Source organism: Onychostoma macrolepis, chromosome 09, assembly GCF_012432095.1.
Source record: "Onychostoma macrolepis isolate SWU-2019 chromosome 09, ASM1243209v1, whole genome shotgun sequence".
In the NCBI taxonomy this organism is placed as follows: domain Eukaryota; kingdom Metazoa; phylum Chordata; class Actinopteri; order Cypriniformes; family Cyprinidae; genus Onychostoma; species Onychostoma macrolepis.
The window spans coordinates 8,260,998-8,281,369 of NC_081163.1; the positions used below are offsets into that span (position 1 = coordinate 8,260,998).

General features: G+C 35.2%; 2 protein-coding genes across 10 annotated transcripts in view; one reads left to right on the plus strand and one right to left on the minus strand.

Annotated features, from left to right (window-relative positions):
- col5a2a (collagen, type V, alpha 2a) overlaps nt 1-5,331 on the plus strand; it is a 30,660-nt gene extending 25,329 nt beyond the window's left edge. The window contains exons 52-54 of one of the 2 annotated variants that reach the window (XM_058786777.1): nt 1,792-1,973; nt 2,155-2,397; nt 3,244-5,331. In XM_058786777.1, the coding sequence (XP_058642760.1) occupies nt 1,792-1,973; nt 2,155-2,397; nt 3,244-3,390 (572 nt within the window). In that variant the 3' untranslated portion in view covers nt 3,391-5,331. The remainder of the gene's footprint in view (nt 1-1,791; nt 1,974-2,154; nt 2,398-3,243) is intronic. The other variant, XM_058786776.1, reaches the window with a different exon arrangement.
- Nucleotides 5,332-5,444: 113 nt separating this feature from the next.
- gulp1a (GULP PTB domain containing engulfment adaptor 1a) overlaps nt 5,445-20,372 on the minus strand; it is a 68,443-nt gene continuing 53,515 nt past the window's right edge. For 5 of the 8 annotated variants that reach the window (XM_058786781.1, XM_058786780.1, XM_058786785.1 and 2 more), the window contains 11 exons: nt 18,281-18,360; nt 13,283-13,344; nt 11,299-11,370; nt 10,789-10,887; nt 10,324-10,461; nt 10,028-10,144; nt 9,855-9,941; nt 9,443-9,667; nt 8,127-8,259; nt 7,476-7,570; nt 5,445-6,282 (listed from right to left, as the gene is read on the minus strand). In XM_058786781.1, coding sequence (XP_058642764.1) covers nt 6,211-6,282; nt 7,476-7,570; nt 8,127-8,259; nt 9,443-9,667; nt 9,855-9,941; nt 10,028-10,144; nt 10,324-10,461; nt 10,789-10,887; nt 11,299-11,370; nt 13,283-13,344; nt 18,281-18,308 — 1,128 coding nt within the window. In that variant the 5' untranslated portion in view covers nt 18,309-18,360 and the 3' untranslated portion in view covers nt 5,445-6,210. The remainder of the gene's footprint in view (nt 6,283-7,475; nt 7,571-8,126; nt 8,260-9,442; nt 9,668-9,854; nt 9,942-10,027; nt 10,145-10,323; nt 10,462-10,788; nt 10,888-11,298; nt 11,371-13,282; nt 13,345-18,280; nt 18,361-20,372) is intronic. The other 3 variants (XM_058786783.1, XM_058786787.1, XM_058786788.1) reach the window with 2 other exon arrangements.

A 20,372-nucleotide genomic window follows, 5' to 3' on the forward strand; every position in this document is an offset into this window, starting at 1 on the left:
GGTCCCGATAAAAACACTCAAATCTAAGAAGCATCATCCTCAATAAATAACATAGTAAACCATAATCTATAATTATACTATAAAACTGTGTTACACATACAAATATCTATGTTATTGCACGCAAGGTAGAAGAACAAGAGTTTATCATTCAAACAGCCTCTGGAAAAAAGCTGTTCCTAAGCCTAGTTGTTCTTGCCCGGATGGAGCGCAACCTTCTACCTGAGGGAAGCGAGGTAAACAGTCCATAGGCAGGGTAGAAAGAGTCCTTGATGACACTGGCCGCTCTATCCCTACATCTACTACTGTAAATATCCTCAATTGTTGGAAAACTGCTTCCAGTAATCCTCTGCGCCGATTTCACCACCCACTGCAGAGTACTGACCTGAATAAGATATTTCACATAAAAGATGTTTACATATAGTCCACAAGAGAAAATAGCTGAATTTATAAAAATGAACTGGTTTAAAAGTTTACATCCCCTTGATTCTTAATACTGTGTGGTTACCTGAATGATCCACAGCTGGCTTTTTTGTTGTTGTTGTTGTTTTTTTGTTTAGTTATAGTTGTTCATGAGTCCCTTGTTTGTCCTGAACAGTTAAATTGCCCACTGTTCATCAGAAAAATCTTTCAGGTCCCACAAATTCTTTGGTTTTCCAGCATTTTTGTGTATTTGAACCCTTTCCAACAATGACTGTATAATTTTGAGATACATCTTTTCACACTGAAGACAACTGAGGGTCTCATATCCAACTATTACAGAAGGTTCATGCACTCACTGATGCTTAAACCGTGCATTAAGAGCTTGGGGTGAAAACTTTTGAACAGAATGGAAATGTGTACATTTTTCTTATTTTGCCTAAATATATTTTTTCTCATTTAGTACTTCCCTTCAGAGGCTACAGAAAATAGTTTCATGTTTCCCCAGAAGACAAAATAAGTTAAATTTACCTTGATCTTCAAATTCAAAAAGTTTTCATCCCCCGGGAAAAGATGGATCTAAAAATCATACAGTCATTGCTGGAAAGGGTTCAAATACACAAAAATGCTGGAAAACCAAAGAATTTGTGGGACTTGAAGGATTTTTCTGAAGAACAGCAGGCAGTTTAACTGTTCAGGACAAGCAAGGGACTCATGAACAACTATCACTAAACAAAAAACACAGCTGTGGATCATTCAGGTAACATCACAGTACTAAGAATCAAGGGGATTTTTTTAAAGGTTTTTATGGGGAAACTTTTGAACCGGTTCATTTTTATGAATTCAACTATTATTTTCTCTTGTGGATTATATGTAAACATCTTTTATGTGAAATATCTTATTCAGGTCAGTACTAAATAAACAATAACATGCATTTTATATGAATCCTCTTCTTTTGGTAAAATAATTAACATTTTAATGATTCTGAAAGGGGATGTAAACTTTTGACCTCAACTGTGTGTGTGTGTGTGTGTGTGTGTGTATGTATATATTATATATATATATATATATATATATATACACACACACACACACACACACACATATACATATATATATATATATATATATATATATAGACATAGAGAGAGAGAGAGAGATGAGATGCAAATACTAAACCGTACTATAAAAAAAAACTGTACTAAACAGCAGTTTTTACAATATGTTTACAGTCTTACTGATCTAAAATTGTCATTGTGGCTTTGTACCTCTATAGCTGCTATATTTAATAAGAAACACAACTATTTTCCATAATTACCAGAATATTAACAGTTGAAACCAAACAAACTTAAATGTTTCATCCCTACATCGTAGGTGAATACTGGGTGGATCCAAACCAGGGCAGTGCAGAGGATGCCATTAAAGTTAATTGCAATATGGACACCGGAGAGACATGTATCTCCGCAATACCTGCAAGCATCCCCAAGAAGTCATGGTGGAGTTCCCCAGGAACTAAACCTGTGTGGTTTGGAGCCAATATGAATAGAGGAACATATGTAAGCATGTTGAGCCACTCTTACGAAAATGATTTTGTTTAATCATGTAAATTGTGTGAGCTCAGTTAGTACTACTGTACATAGAATACAAAATAACTTAGTATGGCATTGAGTAACAGACTTATCTATCCCATAAAACTGTACGTGCCTATTATTTACCTCTTTTTATGTCTTTATGAAGTTCACTTATGGGAATAAAGACCAGCCGGCCAACACTGTCACAGTTCAGATGACTTTCATCCGTCTGCTCTCTAAAGAGGCATCACAAACCATCACTTACCACTGCAAGAACACTGTGGGCTACAAGGATGAATCAACTGGAAACCTCAAGAAAGCAGTCATCCTCAAAGCTTCAAATGATCTAGAGCTCAAAGCTGAGGGAAATAACCGCTTTAGATACACTGTCCTTGAGGACAGCTGCTCAGTAAGTACCCTACAGAACATCATTTATATAAAGGCACAAGCCTTGTTTCAGAAGCTAGTGATCTGTTTTGTTTTGTACTACTGCCTACATTTTATAAGGCAGCCTAACTCAAAATGGAACCTTGTAAGTGAAGTTTGGAACACTCTGCATGGAAAGCAACCTTGTGCATCAATACAAGTAGCACTAGTTTATTTTAGCATGTTGCTAAGCTATAACAAAACATTACTATGGATAAAAATACACAGTTCATACTTTTCTATGCATTAGTGGTATCCCAGAGTGATTCGGCTTACCTTCTGTAAGGTCTGTGATTTCTGCCGAGGGTAGGGGTGTTCGATATGACGATTTTTGATCGTGGACGGGGGGGAATCGCTCTCACAACTTTATGCGCTCTGCTCCTCCAATTAATCATCCAGTAACGGTTTAAATAAATAAGTTCATTAAGAAAACTGAGGGGGCAATTCCCCCTTTTAGAAAGGCTTTGTCTTTATAATAGGGAAATTAGTTTGTCTGTAATGCCCAAACAACTTGAAAAATAGAAAAACCAACATGACAAAGAATCGTGATAAAATCGAGAATCGTGATATAAAAAAATAATAATAATCTTGATATGATATTTTGCCATATTGCCCACCCCTAGCCGAGGGGGACGAAACCCATCACCCAGCCCAATCCACACCCCTACCCCACCCCACCGATTGTGCCCTTGTAACACCATTTTGCCACTGGAGCCAAATGGGGGGAATATGAGTTAGATTTAACAAACATACACATACAGTATCAGTACTCCATGAGCCGTCACAAGTTCGTCCATACAAACCTAAATGAATGTATTTTTCTTCACAGCAAGCAAATGGTAAGTGGGGCAAGACGGTGTTTGAATACAGGACCCAAAAAACAGCAAGACTACCTATTGTGGATATTGCACCTGTGGACATTGGAGGTTCAGATCAGGAGTTTGGCATTGATATTGGGCCTGTATGCTTCTTGTGAATCAAGGAGTAGAGATGCATTGAAGAGATTCCTGAGACTCTTAAAGTGACTGCTGACAAGATCAGCCTTGTACATACAGAGCATTGGACTTTTCTGGCCCTGTAGTGAGATATTTATTGTGCCTTCCAAGCGTTTCAAGAAAACAACCGCTCCATAAGGTTTTTACAGATTGTTCCCTTGAAATTAGAAATTCAAATTAACTGAATTTTATACTACAAGACTATTCATCAACTGCTGTTTTAAATTGAGATTACCATTGCAAATAACACAGTAATGATGCTACACACTGTACCAACACTAGTTGCAATTAAAACAATTTGGATTTGCCTGTTTTCATTACAGTATGTTTTTTTTTTTTTTTGTATTATTATTTGTACACAAAAAATGGTGCTATAGAGGAAGTTTGCATTCAGTTGAGTGTATTTTGACTCCTAAAACTGTACTCTTGTACATTCACCTTGTAATTACTTTCAAAACCAATTTACAATTAAAGATGAAAACGGTGATTTATTAGTGCAAGCTACCTCGTTTCTATAAACCGGCAAACCGACTTGCTGTACATGAATTCTGTACAACTGGTTGTATTTCTCTTATCAAAAGGTACAATGCAGGGTAAGGAAATGCAAATAAAATGAAATGCATCTGTCTAACCGCAAAAAGGTGCATTATTATTTCTCTTCCCCATAGCCTATGGAAAACCAAGTACACCTATCACAAGTGCAATGCAAGAGATATTTTTAGCCCATTAGTTTTATACTTTAAATACTTTTGTAAAGGTAAGAGGCACAATGTAGTAAAATGCTGGTGCAGTTAAATTAGACGCAGTATTGAATTTTTTTTTTACGATGTCATATTTTCTAAAGCATGCAGGTATACCTATCATTCTTGCACTTTTTCTTCTTTTATTATTTTATTCAATTTTCAAACTTTTTAAAGCCATTTGGTATATGGATTTGAAGCTAATCTCATGTATTTGCTTTGCAAATTAAACATATGCTCAGTACCAGTTATCATTTTATTGAATCAATCAACACAATATTTCTCCCTCTTTTTTCTTGACTTTTAAAGATGCTTGTTTTTTTCCTCATCTTTTAAGCATGAAAATATATTTTTAATGAATAAAATTGTAAGATATTGCTTTGCTTCATTATATCCTCTGTAAGTTGCTAGAGTGATTTCTGCAATTTTGTCATAACCTGTCAGAATGTTGTTGCTGTTGTTATTTTTAATTCATATTTTTGCTTTGAGTAAATAGTAAGAAATGGCAGGGAGAATACTAGTTTAACATATTTTTGATATTAAAAAATATTGTTAAAATATTGTCATTTTCCTGTATGTTAAAAATATTAGACTAAAATAATTGTCAAATATGATCAGAACTGTAAATGCCTATAGCGAGGATTGCTCGTTATATTAGCGGTCTTTGGGAGGAGCATAAATATGGGTATTTACTGAACAGGAAATGTTTGAATGTTATATTATTATGCCTTGTATACATGTTCCTCAGACAGGCTTTCTACAAGTTTCTACAACAATTGCACTGATTGAAATATGATGCATCTTGGTGCAGCACTACTATGAACGGAAAAACACTTTTGTTGAACATACAAAGGATGGGAAAGAGCAGCTTACCAGAGCAACGGTGTGAGAAGAATGAAGTAACACTCCAAGATGTGGTGCTCTTCAGAAAGACGCACTTATGAACAGTAGCTTACACATATTACATGACTGAGCCAAATTACATTCTGAACAATCATCGTGAATTATAACGTGGAAAACTAACATTTTAAGCTTTTATACTAATATTAAGAGAGTAAATTTAAAACACTTTAAATTTAATGATAAATTAATGGTACTCAAGTGCATAATGATCATTTTACTGTACTATTACTATTTCTTTACATTGTATTTTCAATACATTATCTGCAACTTGAAATAAATTACTTAAACACTATGTGGGTGACGATTTGTTGAGCCAAAAAATAAAATAAAATCATACAAGGTCTCTTATTTAATGCAAGTAAAGTTCTAAGAAAAACATGTTACAAAACATAACTTACACAGAGAAAAGAGAATATGTACCGTTTTCTTTTAATGACTACAACAGCAAAGGCTAAAATAATGCTTATAAACTGAATTAACAATAATACATGAACAGAGCTCTTTCAAAGTGCTTCCTTGTGCAAGAGTATACTAAAATATATAATATAAAATTAAACTGCAATGCAAGTACATGTTAATGTGGAAATAGTCCAGTCCTGCAATTTATGGCACTGCTGCTCAGTTAAAAAATACTGTATTTTAATGGATCCATTGCTATTAACAAAAACAATATCATCATTTTACATGTAATCTGATACAAAAGGAATGTGATTATGATGTATGGTAAGTACTAAGTGTTAAAAATAGTTAAAAAATCATGTCAAGGGAACACTCCATAATGATAATACTGTTGTACTGTATGTGTTTATGAATTGTAATATGCCACACAGATTAAAAACAGCATTTTGTATGTGTAAAGAATTTGCGTTTGATAATACTAATGAAACGTTGACAGACTGTGCAATTGGACATACTTTCTACATCCTTCATCACCTGTACAAGCAAGGGGTGTTAAAACTACATAACTAGTGTTTTTTTTTTGTTCTTACAAAAATAGTGATCTACTGCTTCTGATTTTTTTATATACTTTTTGTAAACCAAATTCAAAATGCAAATACATAAAAAAACGTAAGACATTGACATCTTGACTGTAAACCCGAGTTTGGCACTTTGATACAAATGGTTTAACATGAAAGTGACAAAACTTTCTTCTTGGCATCAACAGCGACCTTCTAGTGGATCAAGGGAAAAGACAGTGCCCTCTACTGTTAGTCCCATTTTGAACCCCTCCTGGAAAAGGAAAAATAAAATAAAACACAAACTCTATTAGAATTAACCATTTAAACAGTGAAATACATGTGCGCATTTATTTAAAATATGCAACTGCATTATACAAATCTGTTAAATAAGTAAAAAATGTTTTGTTTTTTTTTAAAGCAGGGCATGAGCCAGAAGCAAATGACACAGGGTTTAAAGTCTGAGTGTAAATAATTGATCTTAGAAACATTTACAGGGATAGTTCACCTAAAAATTTTATCATCATTTACTCACCCTCGTGTTGTCCCATGGAACACAAAAGGAGACATTTAGCATAATGTTGACACTGCTTTTTCTTTTTTTTTTTTTGGCCATACAATGAAAGTGAATGGTGACCAGGGGCCACAAAGCTCCAAAAATTACAAGAGGCATGATAAAAGATTTGCGCATAATATTCCAAGCTTAATGAGATATCAAATTAAATAAATTGAACCCAATCTTGGAAATCATCTGCCATAGCTCTCAAATCTCATTTAGGTGATTTGAACATATGCATATTTACATATAACAACTGATTGAACAATTTGGTTTGTACCTCAAATGAAACTACTGTATGGCTTTAAAAGACTTGGAATATTGTGCATAGGTCTATGCACAGTTCAACAGAAACCAGTCACCATTTATTTTCAATGTATCAATATAAGAGAAGTGAAAACATGAAGAAAAGGCAAAAATGAGAGACAGAATTTTCATTTTTGGATGAATTATCCCTATAAAACAGTTAAACATTCCAAATTAGACCTAAGCTATATGTCATCTGAAAAAAATTCAAATTGTCTTAAAATACAAACCATCTTTGCCGCTGCAAGCAGAAAGAGAGCAAAAAGATGGAAAATTGAGGTTGTTAGTTGAGCAAAACTGGCAAATGATATAAATGTTTCATGTAACTGCTCTGTATGCAAGATTTACTCTATGTTAGTCTATTTTCATCGGGTTCAAAGCATACTTAAAAAGCAAACTTAGCAGTTCTCTTGAAAGTTTTCCATCTGCAAACAGAATAGCACTCCCAAGACAAATCCGAAAATGAACATAAACCCAAATATAATCATTATTATTCCCTTCTGCACTGAGAGAGTCTTCACAACTGCAGCAGTGCCTACCGTCAGCTCCATTAGCTGCTCATTTAAACCAGTCCATTTGCTAATAATTCATAGACATGCAGTCACCTGCATCTCATCCAGCTTGGACTGGATGTCGGGAGGAAAGTCAGCTGCCCCGCAGGTAAAAGGATCAAATGGTTCTGCACCAAACAGGTCTCTCCCTGAAGAAGAAAATGAGAATATTTTTCCCCTTCATTTTACAGGCCACTGAAGCTAACATCCATAATATATGTGACCAAAAACCCGTCTTGAGTGTCAATTTTTCGAAATTGAGATTTATACATCATCTGAAAGCTGAACAAATAAGCTTTCCATTGATGTATGGTTTGGCCGAGATACAACTATTTGAAAATCTGGAATCTGATGGTGCAAAAAAAAAATCAAAATATTGAGAAAATCACCTTTAAAGTTGTCCAAATGAAGTTCTTAGCAATGCATATTACTAATCAAAAAGTTTTGATATATTTACAGTAAGAAATTTACAAAATATCTTCATGGAACATGATCTTTAATTAATATCCTAACGATTTTTGACAAAATGTTTTTTATAATTTTGACCCATACCATGTATTTTTGGCTATTGCTACAAATATACCCCAGCGACTTAAGACTGGTTTTGTGGTCCAGGGTCACATATATGAACCTATGCAACCTGATCTTTTGGCCAAATGAGTCAACATTTCTTTTGGTAAAGAAAAGGGGGGAAAGGCAACTTACTAATCTCTGTAGGTCTTGCAGGTGGTGGAGGGGCCGAGCCATTACTTGCTGGTAATGGAACCAATGGGGTCAGTGGAGAAAATGGAACCATGTCAAACATGTCAGTGGGCGTCTTCGAGGACATGCTGTTTCCCTGCAAATGTGAACAATGCGTGAAGTACATAAGCAATCTGAGGAATCACTCATTTGAAAACCATTCTCATCTGTTACAACTTAAGAATAAAGTGCATATTAGAGTATATAACATTATTCTACATTATACTGAATATTATTTATAACTATGAAGTCATCATGAAGTCAAAACAGACCCAATTTGCAAACGTTTTATGTGAAAGTTTGATTGTGTGCTTTATAAAAATAAACAAACAGATAAATAAATATTGACCCTATTAACATTCCAAGTGTTTTTGTGCATGTTTCACTGTGTGCATAATGAATGAATGATTGGTGTACATTTCATTTTGTGCATTATTCCAATAAATATATCAATAATTACATTTGTATTTCGTAATCAGCAAGTCATACAAATATTTTTAACAAAAACATTACAAAAATAAAACCAATATACTAGCCTTAAAATACATAAAAATTAATCCTATTCACATTCAATTTTTTTGGCATGTTTAATTGTATGCATTATATATTATGAGCACAATGAAATGAAACGAAGAAATAAAAGAATGAATGAATATTAACCCATTCACATTAGTGTTTTTTTCATTGTGTGCATTATTCCATAATATAAATCAATAATTACATCAGTATCATAATCAGTGAGTCATACATATATACACACACATATATACATACACACACACACACACACTAATCAACATTTGAAGTGGATCAAAGTTGTCCTAAAACCAAAATGCGTTCTTGTCTTAGGACAACTTTGATTAACTTTTTTGATCCACATCAAATGTATATTTATTTATAATTTGCTATAAAAAATAATAATTTGCTCCACTTCTTAAGTAAATGTACTACTTTGCTGATTCAAAAAACCCTCTCACTTTCTCACTCTTTTCCCCTCGCAAAATAGCACAATTTCATTTGGAAATATTTCAAATTATAGAAGTAAAACGGATCTTAGTCAAAATTCATGACCACTTAATGCTGGTTCACACCGCCCCAAACAAATACCAACAGTGTAAACACACCGATCCGACAAAACCCAACAACCGCCGGAATCTAGTGTAGGCGTTTGTTGGCCCATGTGAACCAGCTTTTAAATCTGAGGGTAAAACTTAGCAAATCAACTGAAACCAACAACCAAGACCACAAAGATAGAAAGAGTAAACAGAAAGGTGCTTAACAGGAGGGCGAGGAACGCTGGCTCCACTGGGAGGCTTTGACAAAGCTGGTTTAGCAGGTGGAGGAGTCAGAGGACCAGCAGAAAGGTTAGAGTCAGGTGAGCTCATTGGTGTTAGTGTAACAGAAGAGATTTCGAGGCAAGAGAACGAGGTCACGTTGTGACACCAGAAGAGAGATGAGGGTCTCTGAAGCATATAGGCCTCATTAGAAGAGTTAATGTGAAGAAGCTGCGGAAAGATCAGAACTAATCAGCACTAGTTTTACTGCAGTGTTTTTTCTCAAAAATGGAAAAGCTCATCAGTTTAGAAGAGGTTTTAAGGCACAGCAGATGTCTGTTTTGTATGCAGCTAATTAACAGAATGGTGAATGACAATTATGTGCAGTCCACTGACAGGAAGTCCACGCAGTGCTTACAGGAGGAACTTGAGCAATCATCAGCTGTTCCTCCAAGACTTGCAAATGCTTCTTCAACTCAGAATTTTCAGCTTCGAGATCTTGAATCTATAAAGACAGATATCGATTTGTAAAAAAATAATTTTCCTATTTGAGACATTGCATTGTGTTTTCTAACTGTACATGATGCTCACTCTTTTCTGTAGGCCACCTATCTGTTTCCTCGTCTCTACGTCTTTTCCCCCGGACTCCAAAAACTTCTTGTATGCCAAGTCAAACGCTTGGCCGATGGTCAAAGTTATCTCTTCTGCCTGGAATCGACAGATACATGACGGATCATTTTCCTAGTAACATCATCAGCAGTGTTTTGTTTGACTATTTGTCTTCTGAAGCACATTTAATTTACAAGTTCTGTCACAACATGTAAGCGTGACAAAGCATTTCTTCAAAAACATTAGGACAACTAATATGACATTATCTGTTGTCTTACACATTTTTCACTGTCAAACACATAGCAGAGATGTTTGTTGGATTCTGAATCTTTACAAATGAATGTGAATATCCTTTTGTCTGTCTTATCATCTGCACAGAAGGATATCCGGTGCAACTGACAGTTGTACTGTACTTCCTGTGAAGAAGAAAACAAGATGAGAGACAGTATAGACAAAATATATATACATTGCCACCAAAAAGTGCTTGGACACAGTTAATATTTTTAGATTAAACAACAAAATATCTTATGGTCATTTTTGGCAGATGTATAAAGTCGGTTCCCCTCAGGCTCACACAGGTGTAATAAATCATATTAACTACGAACAGGTTCAACAACCGTAAACTATCCAGATACATTTTATAGGGCCATTATAGTGCCTCAGCTGGCTTCTACATAAACAACATGGCTCATGTGAGACACAATTGGTTTCATACATCTGTTTGTTAGGCTATATGCACATACTTTTGATTTAGGATCTAATATTTTCACTCCGTAGATGGAGATCTGTAATTCCACTTTTGGGATCTTCTGTCCTTCTGACTTCTTAATGTGTCTCTGAAACTTTAGAGAGAGAAAGACCACAATCAGGTTAAGAGAGATCAGATTTGTTTAAGATCAGTTTTCAAATTTACCAACCATTGTGTTGTATTCATGCGATACATTCACACAATAACAACAACAACAAAAAAATAACTATTTATTATTATTGTTATTATTATTATTTAAATATGACCTTCTTCAATTGATGTAGCATTTCCTATTTTATAAAAACCCATTATAATTGATACTGAGAGTGGAGGGTTCATAAAATTAAATTCTCTATGCATCATTAAACAGGTAAACTGTGATCCACCACTGAAGGTCTGAAACAGCTGGAGGGTTCTGATATGATATTACATACTCTCAAGAGTACGTAATATCCCACTTCCTGTTTCTACTGTGTGCAGCCAATGTAAAACTACAGTAACTTACCTTGAGCTTTCTGACGGCATCTCTCACCACCTCTGTACCTTTGGGTTGATCAACTTCTGTGTTTCCCAGAAACTGTGGGAAAAACATGAAAATCATGTTATGGAACAATTACATTTTTTGAATAATAAAAAAAAAAAAAATCTAAGGTATGTCAATTAACGATAAGGAGAGTACTGAAAGATATTTATTTAAATTGACCACAAAGCAAACCCCATCTCTGCTTCCGTATATTGTACAAACACTCTCAGTTATTGTGGGCTCAACTAATGTGAATTTTATTAAAAGGCTTTGATGATTGCTAAGAACATTCTCCACATTTAATTTGGAACACATTAAAGCTAGTTTGTTAAGAAAAGAAAATCACCAGGAGCATGAACAACACTACATTTAGCATCCAACAGATGGAGCTATTAACCTTTACCCAGTCCTTGTGGTCAAGCGTCCGTCTAGACGCTGCTCTGGCAGATTTAACAATGGTTCTTAAAACACCTTGCCATTACTTCTCTAGTCTAATGGCTACTCTATTGAATTGAATAAATAAACAATAATTTGACAGTAACCACAAAGATTTCCACACTATACTTATGTGATTTTCTTGTCTGACCCATTTTCACTCGTCAAATAAACATTTCTTATATTCATGTTACTCTCTGTTGAGGCTATAAACAGAATCTTGAAAAGGTCCTTCTACCTTACAAAACGTTAATTTCTAGAACTCATTACAGCTGGTCTGCCTCTTTCCAAGAATGCACTGAAAGTAATGGATTCATGATTAGACTTAATCATTATACAGACAGCTTACATCATACTATTTATTTATTTATTTTAAATCAGAGAAACTCTTTTGGGGGATAAGAACTGCATTATCCTCCAAACTGGAGTTAAACAAATAAGACTCCATAAACGTGTCTGCAGCACGTAGTTATGATTGATACCATCCACACTCAAGGGCAAGTGAGCACGGTAGGACAGAAAGTGAGGCAGGAGTGATAGATACACTACATTACACTGGGTGGAGAGTCTCTTGTTCCTGACGACTGTTCCCTGCTGGTCTGTTCGAAGGTGTTTTTTTGCCAAAGACATCCAGTCTTCGCTCATCTATCACCTGCTACACTGGCAAAATACCATTTTTTTCCCTCTTTAATTCACTTTCTTTGTCTATTCTCTTCTCATCTCCAAAGGCAGACAACACGGATGAAACTTCAGCAGCTCTGAGAATCAAAACTATTTTGTTTTTGTGAAGAATTCAGTAAGACATCAGAAAAGCACTGCTTGGGAGTAGACAGCTTCTCAGCCCTGAACAGAAGACGGTGAAACGGAGCGTAAAACAGCACTGACAGTGTATACGAGATGTTCTTGCCCACAAGATGTTTGATGAATAGCGAAAGAGACACAAACAAATTCATTGTTTTGTGAAAAGACTGTGCAAAAGAAGACTGTGAAAATTGATATAGCATTTGCATTGATCCATCCATTTAAGCTGTGTCTGTTTAGACCTCTGGATATTTGTTGCTGTATTTCTTTTTAGAAGTACAGTTGATGTATTTATGCCAACAAGCATTAAAATCAAAATGAAATCAAAATCGACCCAATTTAACAAATTCTATTTTTCCCCCCCCCTGCAAGATACATTGTTATTTTCAATAAAGTCAAGTTATTTATTCTCATACTACAACAGTTTTTTTTTTGTACTCTATTAGGCTGGTTCATTAAATAAACATAAGTAAATTATGTTACAAGAGACCTACAATGCCATTCAAAAGTTTCAAAAGAGTAAGCAAATAATGTATGTATGTACTGTATATATACACATATATACATACACATATACATATACACACACACACACACACACACACACACACACACACATATATATATATATATATATATATATATATATATATATATATATATATATATATATATAAACAGTAAATCTTAAGAGAAATGAATTCTGTAAAAAGAGGTTAATAACACATACCTTGGCATTGTATGCTATAAAATGCTTGGCCAGTGCTTCTGGAGTGTGCATCCATGATTTATCTAGAAAGAGAAAGAACACTATTAACCTAACAAGGTTCTTTATGAAGTATGCAATATCTTGATGATATCCTTAATGTTTTAGACAAACAGTATATAAATAAATAGGCCTTTAAATCAGCTGCTGTTTAAACCTGCTGTTTTAGCAGCGAAAACTCCAGTTCAAATGTGTATAAACAACAAACCGATTATTATAAATGATTATTCATTAATCAGCTGCTGTTCAAACCTCTTAACAGTGCAGCTCATGCAAATGTGTTTGAACAACAAACCATATGATTGGAAATAATAATTTTTTCCTTTACAGTCCTTGAGTAACTGTTAAATAAAGTAATTTTCAAAGATTGTCAAAGATGAAAAGCCAAATGCCTGTGTAGAAGAAGGATTTCAGCTAAAGCTGCAGTGTAGATTAAACTGGCTTGTCAGAAGGTGAATTACTGAGATTGGCCTCAAAGGAATGCAGACAGGGGGTCAGATGTGATGGACAGGAGACACCGCCGTGCCTGTGCTTGTGTGACAGCTTAGAGGAAACTGCAAGGCCTAACTGTGACAAACAAGCCGCAGGAGTCACAAGATTCAGCGCGCCTGCCGATCTGCTCGGCATCAACACCCTGAGTTCATTAACAGAGTTAGCCACACCATTGCATGTCCAAAATCACTTCCAACTCCCTATATAGTACATATGGGGGGTGTCAGGCATTTGGCAATGCACATTTCCAACATTTGTAACTCTTAATACTCTTTTTCCACCCTGCAATTCTTTCTTTAAACTTTGCTTTAATGTACTACAATTGAGAGAATGTTATGCAACGGTATTCTGGACAATTGCCATACAGCCATTTACAGGGAAACAACGACCAATTAATCTCCCATTTAGCTAAGTATAACTCAAGCAGATCGAAACAAAAGATCCCTGAGGACTCAGAACCTCTTCTGGTATTTCAAGAACGCAATGATCGATTTTAATTAGTAGTTCATTGTAAATATTCAGAAAAAGAAAAACTTTGGTCTGAAATAAGGATGACTCTTGGATAAATGGTCATTTTAAAAGTTAGAAACATGTTTTGAGGCTTTCAGAGCAATTGGCATTTAAATCTGGTGCGTTATATATATATATATATATCTGGAATCTGAGGGTGCAAAAAAAATCAAAATATTGAGAAAATCGCCTTTAAAGTTGTCCAAATGAACTTCTTAGCAATGCATATTACTAATCAAAAATTAAGTTTTGATACATTTACGGTAAGACATTTACAAAATATCTTCATGGAACATGATCTTTACTTAATATCCTAATGATTTTTGGCATAAAAGAAAAATCGATAATTTTGACCCATACAATGTATTTTTGGCTATTGCTACAAATACACCCCAGCGACTTAAGACTGATTTTGTGGTCCAGGGTCACATATGTCATCGTACATGAACTTTAAAGATAATTATAAAGATTCAATCCAAGTTGTATATTGTGATCTCAAACGTATCCTCATAAATCCATTGCTTATTGAAAATCTGCCAGTTTTTCTTCTTCCACAGACTGTCAGGATACAGTATTTGCCCGCTGAGAGTGTGTGTGATTCATAGGTCAAATGAAGAGCGCACACCTCAAAATGTCACAGTGTTCTTGTGTACATCTGTGTGTAAGAATGGTAGGTGCTTCATAGACATCACCGTGATGCCGAAGATGATGACAAAGTGTCTGGAGAAATGCATTGCTTTCAGAAGAGAAACCAATATAAAATGGAGAATGGGTGAAAATCTGTCAAAAGGTCAAAGTCATAAAGCATTGAAATGTGTTTGTGTCAAAAGTGGTTGAGTCTGTGGTGCCGTCAAAGCATTTCTCTGCATATTTGAGCATCTCGACTACCTATTTGTCTGGCTATTAGCAGGCTGAAGAAGTATTTCGCATTCAGTTGAATGAATTGTATAATGGGAAAAGCGGCCAAATATTGATGTTTCCCAAACTAATATTTAATGATCATCGACTGAATACCAAGTCTGTGAAATCTGAACATCTTGGCATATTCTTAGCAGGATTTCTCTGCAAGGGCTTTAGAGAAACGTAAGAGCCTTGGTAGTCTCCGCATCTAATTTTACAGCTCACTGCTTTGATTCATGGAGCTCTGAATGGCAATAAGAAGAGGTTATAGCAGAAGTAAGACAGGAATGATCTAATACAATAGTAATGCTTCTATATGCCACTCCAACAAATACTAAAGAAATGCCCTGGGCACTAAGCCTTTGTACTGTATTTCAATTGAAACAGATTAAGTGTTGAATACGCATTTTAATACATGGTCTGGGCCACAAGTTCCTGTAAGCACATGGGCAATTTTTCATTAAAGAAAGATTATGTTTTATCCATAATCGCAGGGTATTTCTGTCATCTCCCGCTATGCACTATGAATGCCTGGAGGTATTAGCAACGCGATGATGACATATTCCGAAATTTTTTAAAGTGTTTTGTAGGGAGAAAAAAAAAGAAAGAAAAAGAAAAAGATGGCACAACAGCTACTGTAATGCAAGTAATTAGGTAGTAGAACTGTGCATAATTTAGCTAAGGTTATTTATGGGATACTGGAAATACTAGATTGTCACTAATTAACCAGCCGCACTCACCAAATGCAACCATTTCTGAGCTTAAAAGCATTAAAAGGAAAAAAATGCACAAATCACATTAGAGATTGTGTTATATCATTACTCAAAAGTTTCACGACTGAGAAATCTTTTGTGCTGTTGAGGCTATTCAAGCTGATCATGTGTGGGTTCAAACTTGATTTTATTATGCTCTAGATAACAGACACTGTTGCTATTTCATGTTCAGTGTCTGGTAATTGGATGCATAAGTCTGGAAAGAATCTGGGTCCAATTACTTCTTTGTCATCACGCAAACAGCGTTTCTGCCTTTGGCTTTGTGGATTACCAACCATTTAATTCAGAAACTAACAGTCTATACCTGTATGTGAACAGTAATTTAACTTGTCGCTTTATATTTAATTCCTCTATATTTCAGCAGTTAATCCTGAAGAATCATAACATTATTTTGACAGCTTGACATAGCTAACATATATTATTTTATAAACTTACAGTTTATACAACAGCCTGGATTCATTGTGCTTTTTGTCCATCCAGTCTTAAAACTATACAGATAAGGTCTATAACATCTTGATAAACTTTCTGTTCGTACTTTGTAGTTGAATTTATTAGGCTGAGTCTTCTGAGACAAATGATCACCCATTAACTCTGAAAAGAATAATAATTCATGACCATATAACATATTTACGCTACCTTACTGACCAATGACGAATCACCCATTTAATTTCAGTGGAAGACAGCATTAGTCAGACTTCATTAGACAGAAACCCCTCTGTGAATCTTCTGTAACGTCACATCACCACTCACACCCGACACTGCTGCTAATGAATGCATGGCCATAAAATGATTACTGTCTCTCTCTGGTAAATGTCGCTATTGTTCATAAGTGGCTTGGATAGACCTTTTTGTGTTAGTTGGAGAATTTAATGCTGTCCTTCAGACAGATGGGCTATTGGTGTTCTCCACGGTCCAACAGCACTGTCCTGTGCGCCAGAAAGGAGGCAATTGTGACAGTGGGAACATCCGTACAACGCAATGGAGGGAAATGTGTTGTGGCCGCAAGAGCTTTGCTCTTTTTAGTGCCAAAATAATTACTTCGTTATGCCTAAACTCTTTATGAAATCAGATTACAACTTTTTCTGGGTAAATGAGCAAATTGTAAGTGAATCTTCAATGTAGTACACTAGAGATACTGCCATATGCAATGATGCAATACAATGATGAACTGGTTTGTTTGCAAATTGAAATGAAAAACAAAAAAATCCACGGCCTTGGTTATCAGCTATTGTGTTTATGCTTTTAATATTAGATAACAGTTCATTAAAACATAAGAAAAGCTACCCTTGAACCATAATGTACTTATAAAAACACAGTTACAGGTAATGGCAGAGAGTACTTGTACTTCAAAAATGATATTCGGCATACTTATACTGTAATCTTTCATTCATATAAAAACCATATGTGTTACATTTACCAGAGAACATATCTCTAAGCATCACATCATTTGCCATCCTGAGGGACTCAGCACTGGACACTACTTGCGATTATAATCTATATCTTCAAAGCAAGCCAGACAGGCCAACAGGAGCTCCTAACACAGAAATATTACCAATGCATTCCCTGCCATCTGGGATCTAAGACTGGCCAGTAGGGTTTATCACATCAAAGATCCATTAATTCATTTTGGAAAGAAGGGTGGGACAGGTGGTTGTAAATACATAGAGAAAAAAACAGACCTCTGGAGGCAGACAGGTTGTCTGCTCCAAGCCATTGAGAAATGACAGAAAGGGAGGAGAGACTAGGTGAGGAACAAAGAGAGCTAGAGATAGACAGAGATGCAGGCAGACAGATAGGAGCATGGAAAGGGAGAGTCTGAACAAGAGAGTTTTATAAGGGTTTCGGTTAGGACTGTCTAAATTTCAACACTGTAATTTAATGTGAATAACTATAACAAAAATAATGCAATAAAAATGCAATGTATAAAATAATGTAAAAGAAAGTACATAAAGTAATTCATCTCTGATCTGTACTCAATTCTGCAGTAAGACATTTCTAACCATCAGAGTAATTCACATTATTATGGTCAATGATATGAAAATAAAATCAACAATATATAATACATTTTGTCTGTTCAATGCCTTCATATACACACAAAAAGTCTTTGAATGACTTTTTATTGTTTTTATTGTATGCAAAAAATAATTGCTATTAATTAAACAATACCATGCTATTCATATGCTTACATGAATTTCAAATCGTTTGACAGCCCTCTGGGTTCTGAGCTGAATGGATAGACAGAGGAAAGAGTGCAAAGCAAGACAAAAACTGCTAGAAACACACATACCTTTTTTTCTGTTAAATGCCCGGTTCATGCTTGAAAACGCTCCGTCTCAGCTGCGATTTCCTGGAATGTGCCACCTCTACCTGGCGGGATGAGAGCGCATATGGAAATTTACTTCAGTCTGAAAATAGCACTACATGCTTCAAAAACAAAATCCTGTGAATTTGCCTCTAAGGTTAAGCCTCCTAGCGTGTGCTATTGCACAAAATGTTACTGGGTTAAAAGTTATAGGGTTCACAAGAAATAACCCCTTTTAAAAGCAAATATCTCTGCATAAATTTATTGGGGATAAACCAAAAGTACTACAGCAGGTAGGAGGGTTAACAGTCAAAACTATAAATAGTATGTGTAAATATGGCCTTCGTGCATGGTTAAAATATTTGAATGTGTATTTGTTGAGGGTGTTAGATGCAGTGTGTTTTCTAAAACTCAGTGACAGATGAATGAAAAGGTGGCATTTTTTAAATAACACGCTGAACACAACTGAAATTGTTTAAGATTGATTGAAAATAAAATTGGACATGCGTGGCTTTTAGTCCATGTTATTGAGGCCATAGGATATCATGCACTCCTAAACATTAGAATAAACTTTATATGATTTTTTATCCAGTGAAATGTAAAAAGCTCCCTTCCTCCAATGTCATCAGGTGAAAATGAAGTGTACTGTAAGTGGCTGCAAGTACCACTCAAAACATCCCGTTTCAATGGGAAAAACAATGTGACAGGACAGAAAACAGCACTCATTTCATTTGGGTCTTTAAGCCTGGCACTACAGAGAAAAAAATAAATAAATAAAACTAGAAAGATGTCCTATAGAATGTCGTTTCACTGCATGATAGTTCCTAAGCTTCTCCCTCTAAGGCATTGTCAAACATCAGGAGATAAGCTTAGCCAATGACTTATAGAGGCCGTGAAACAAACTAATCAAATATTCCGCCCAATGGGCAGACATATTACAATAGTATTGTCGGATCGCAAGAACTCCCCAAGGGGTCCATGTGCACATTACTGATTTCCCTGATGCAGGGAGGACAAAAGCTTTTCATAGAGGCTCTTCAGACAAATATGTCTTTAACTTCACATTGACTTCAATATAAGTTCATCACTCCCACTGCCTGTCTGTGAATTATCAGTCTTGTTAACTTGAACAAGATACAGAACAACTTTCCTGGGCATGTTTATCATTGCATGATTTCACTGAATTTATTGTGTAGAGACTGTAGACCTTATCATGTTCACAGTAAAATGCAATGAGACAATGGGAAAATTGGAGGTTTAAGTTTATTTGTATAGCACTTTTTTAATGCTGTACATGACTCAAGAGAGCATTTTATATTCTTGTTATGAATAAGTAAGCAGCTTTCATGCTAGTAAGATTATTGTTAAACGTTCAAGGTTAACACTGTATAAAGTGCACTCTCTTCTTTTATTTTTTTTTTTACTGAGCCACTACAAAATTGTAGTATAGCAAAAATGTTCTCTCTTCTCAAACATTATGGTCAAGATAGCAATGAAAGGTTGAAAAACAGATTGTGTGCAATTCCAAGAGGAAATGCTGAGCTCCATTTAAACCCTATTGTATGAAATGCTATTTCAATATAACCATGAAGTCCTTTCACACAACGCATAGCAAAACAAGCAATGTAAGCAGTGATGCCTATGCTTTTTACAGTGTGTTTTCATGTAAAGGGTGTGGTGCTTCACTGGAGGGAAGCAGTAAATTATAGTATTTTGGGATGACATCTCGGCACAGAAGAATGTGATTTAAGGGTTCATGACAAAACAATGCATTTATGCTTTCTTTAAACCTTAAACATATCATTCATGCCACTTTGAACAATTTGCATGATGATGACAATATGCAAGCTGCTTACTGGTTTGAGCCAATGAGGCATAAATCCACAATAGCGGGTTTTTGTCTTAAGAATTGTTTTGTCTTTGACAGATGGGCCATAACATATCTGAATTATTGCAAGACCCCTGTGAAGAGCCCTCAAAGTTTTAGTCAGAAAATATGAATATACATATACATCAATATTTATATGCACACATGAATTTTTAATATGTTTCTTAATATATAATATAATATACATAA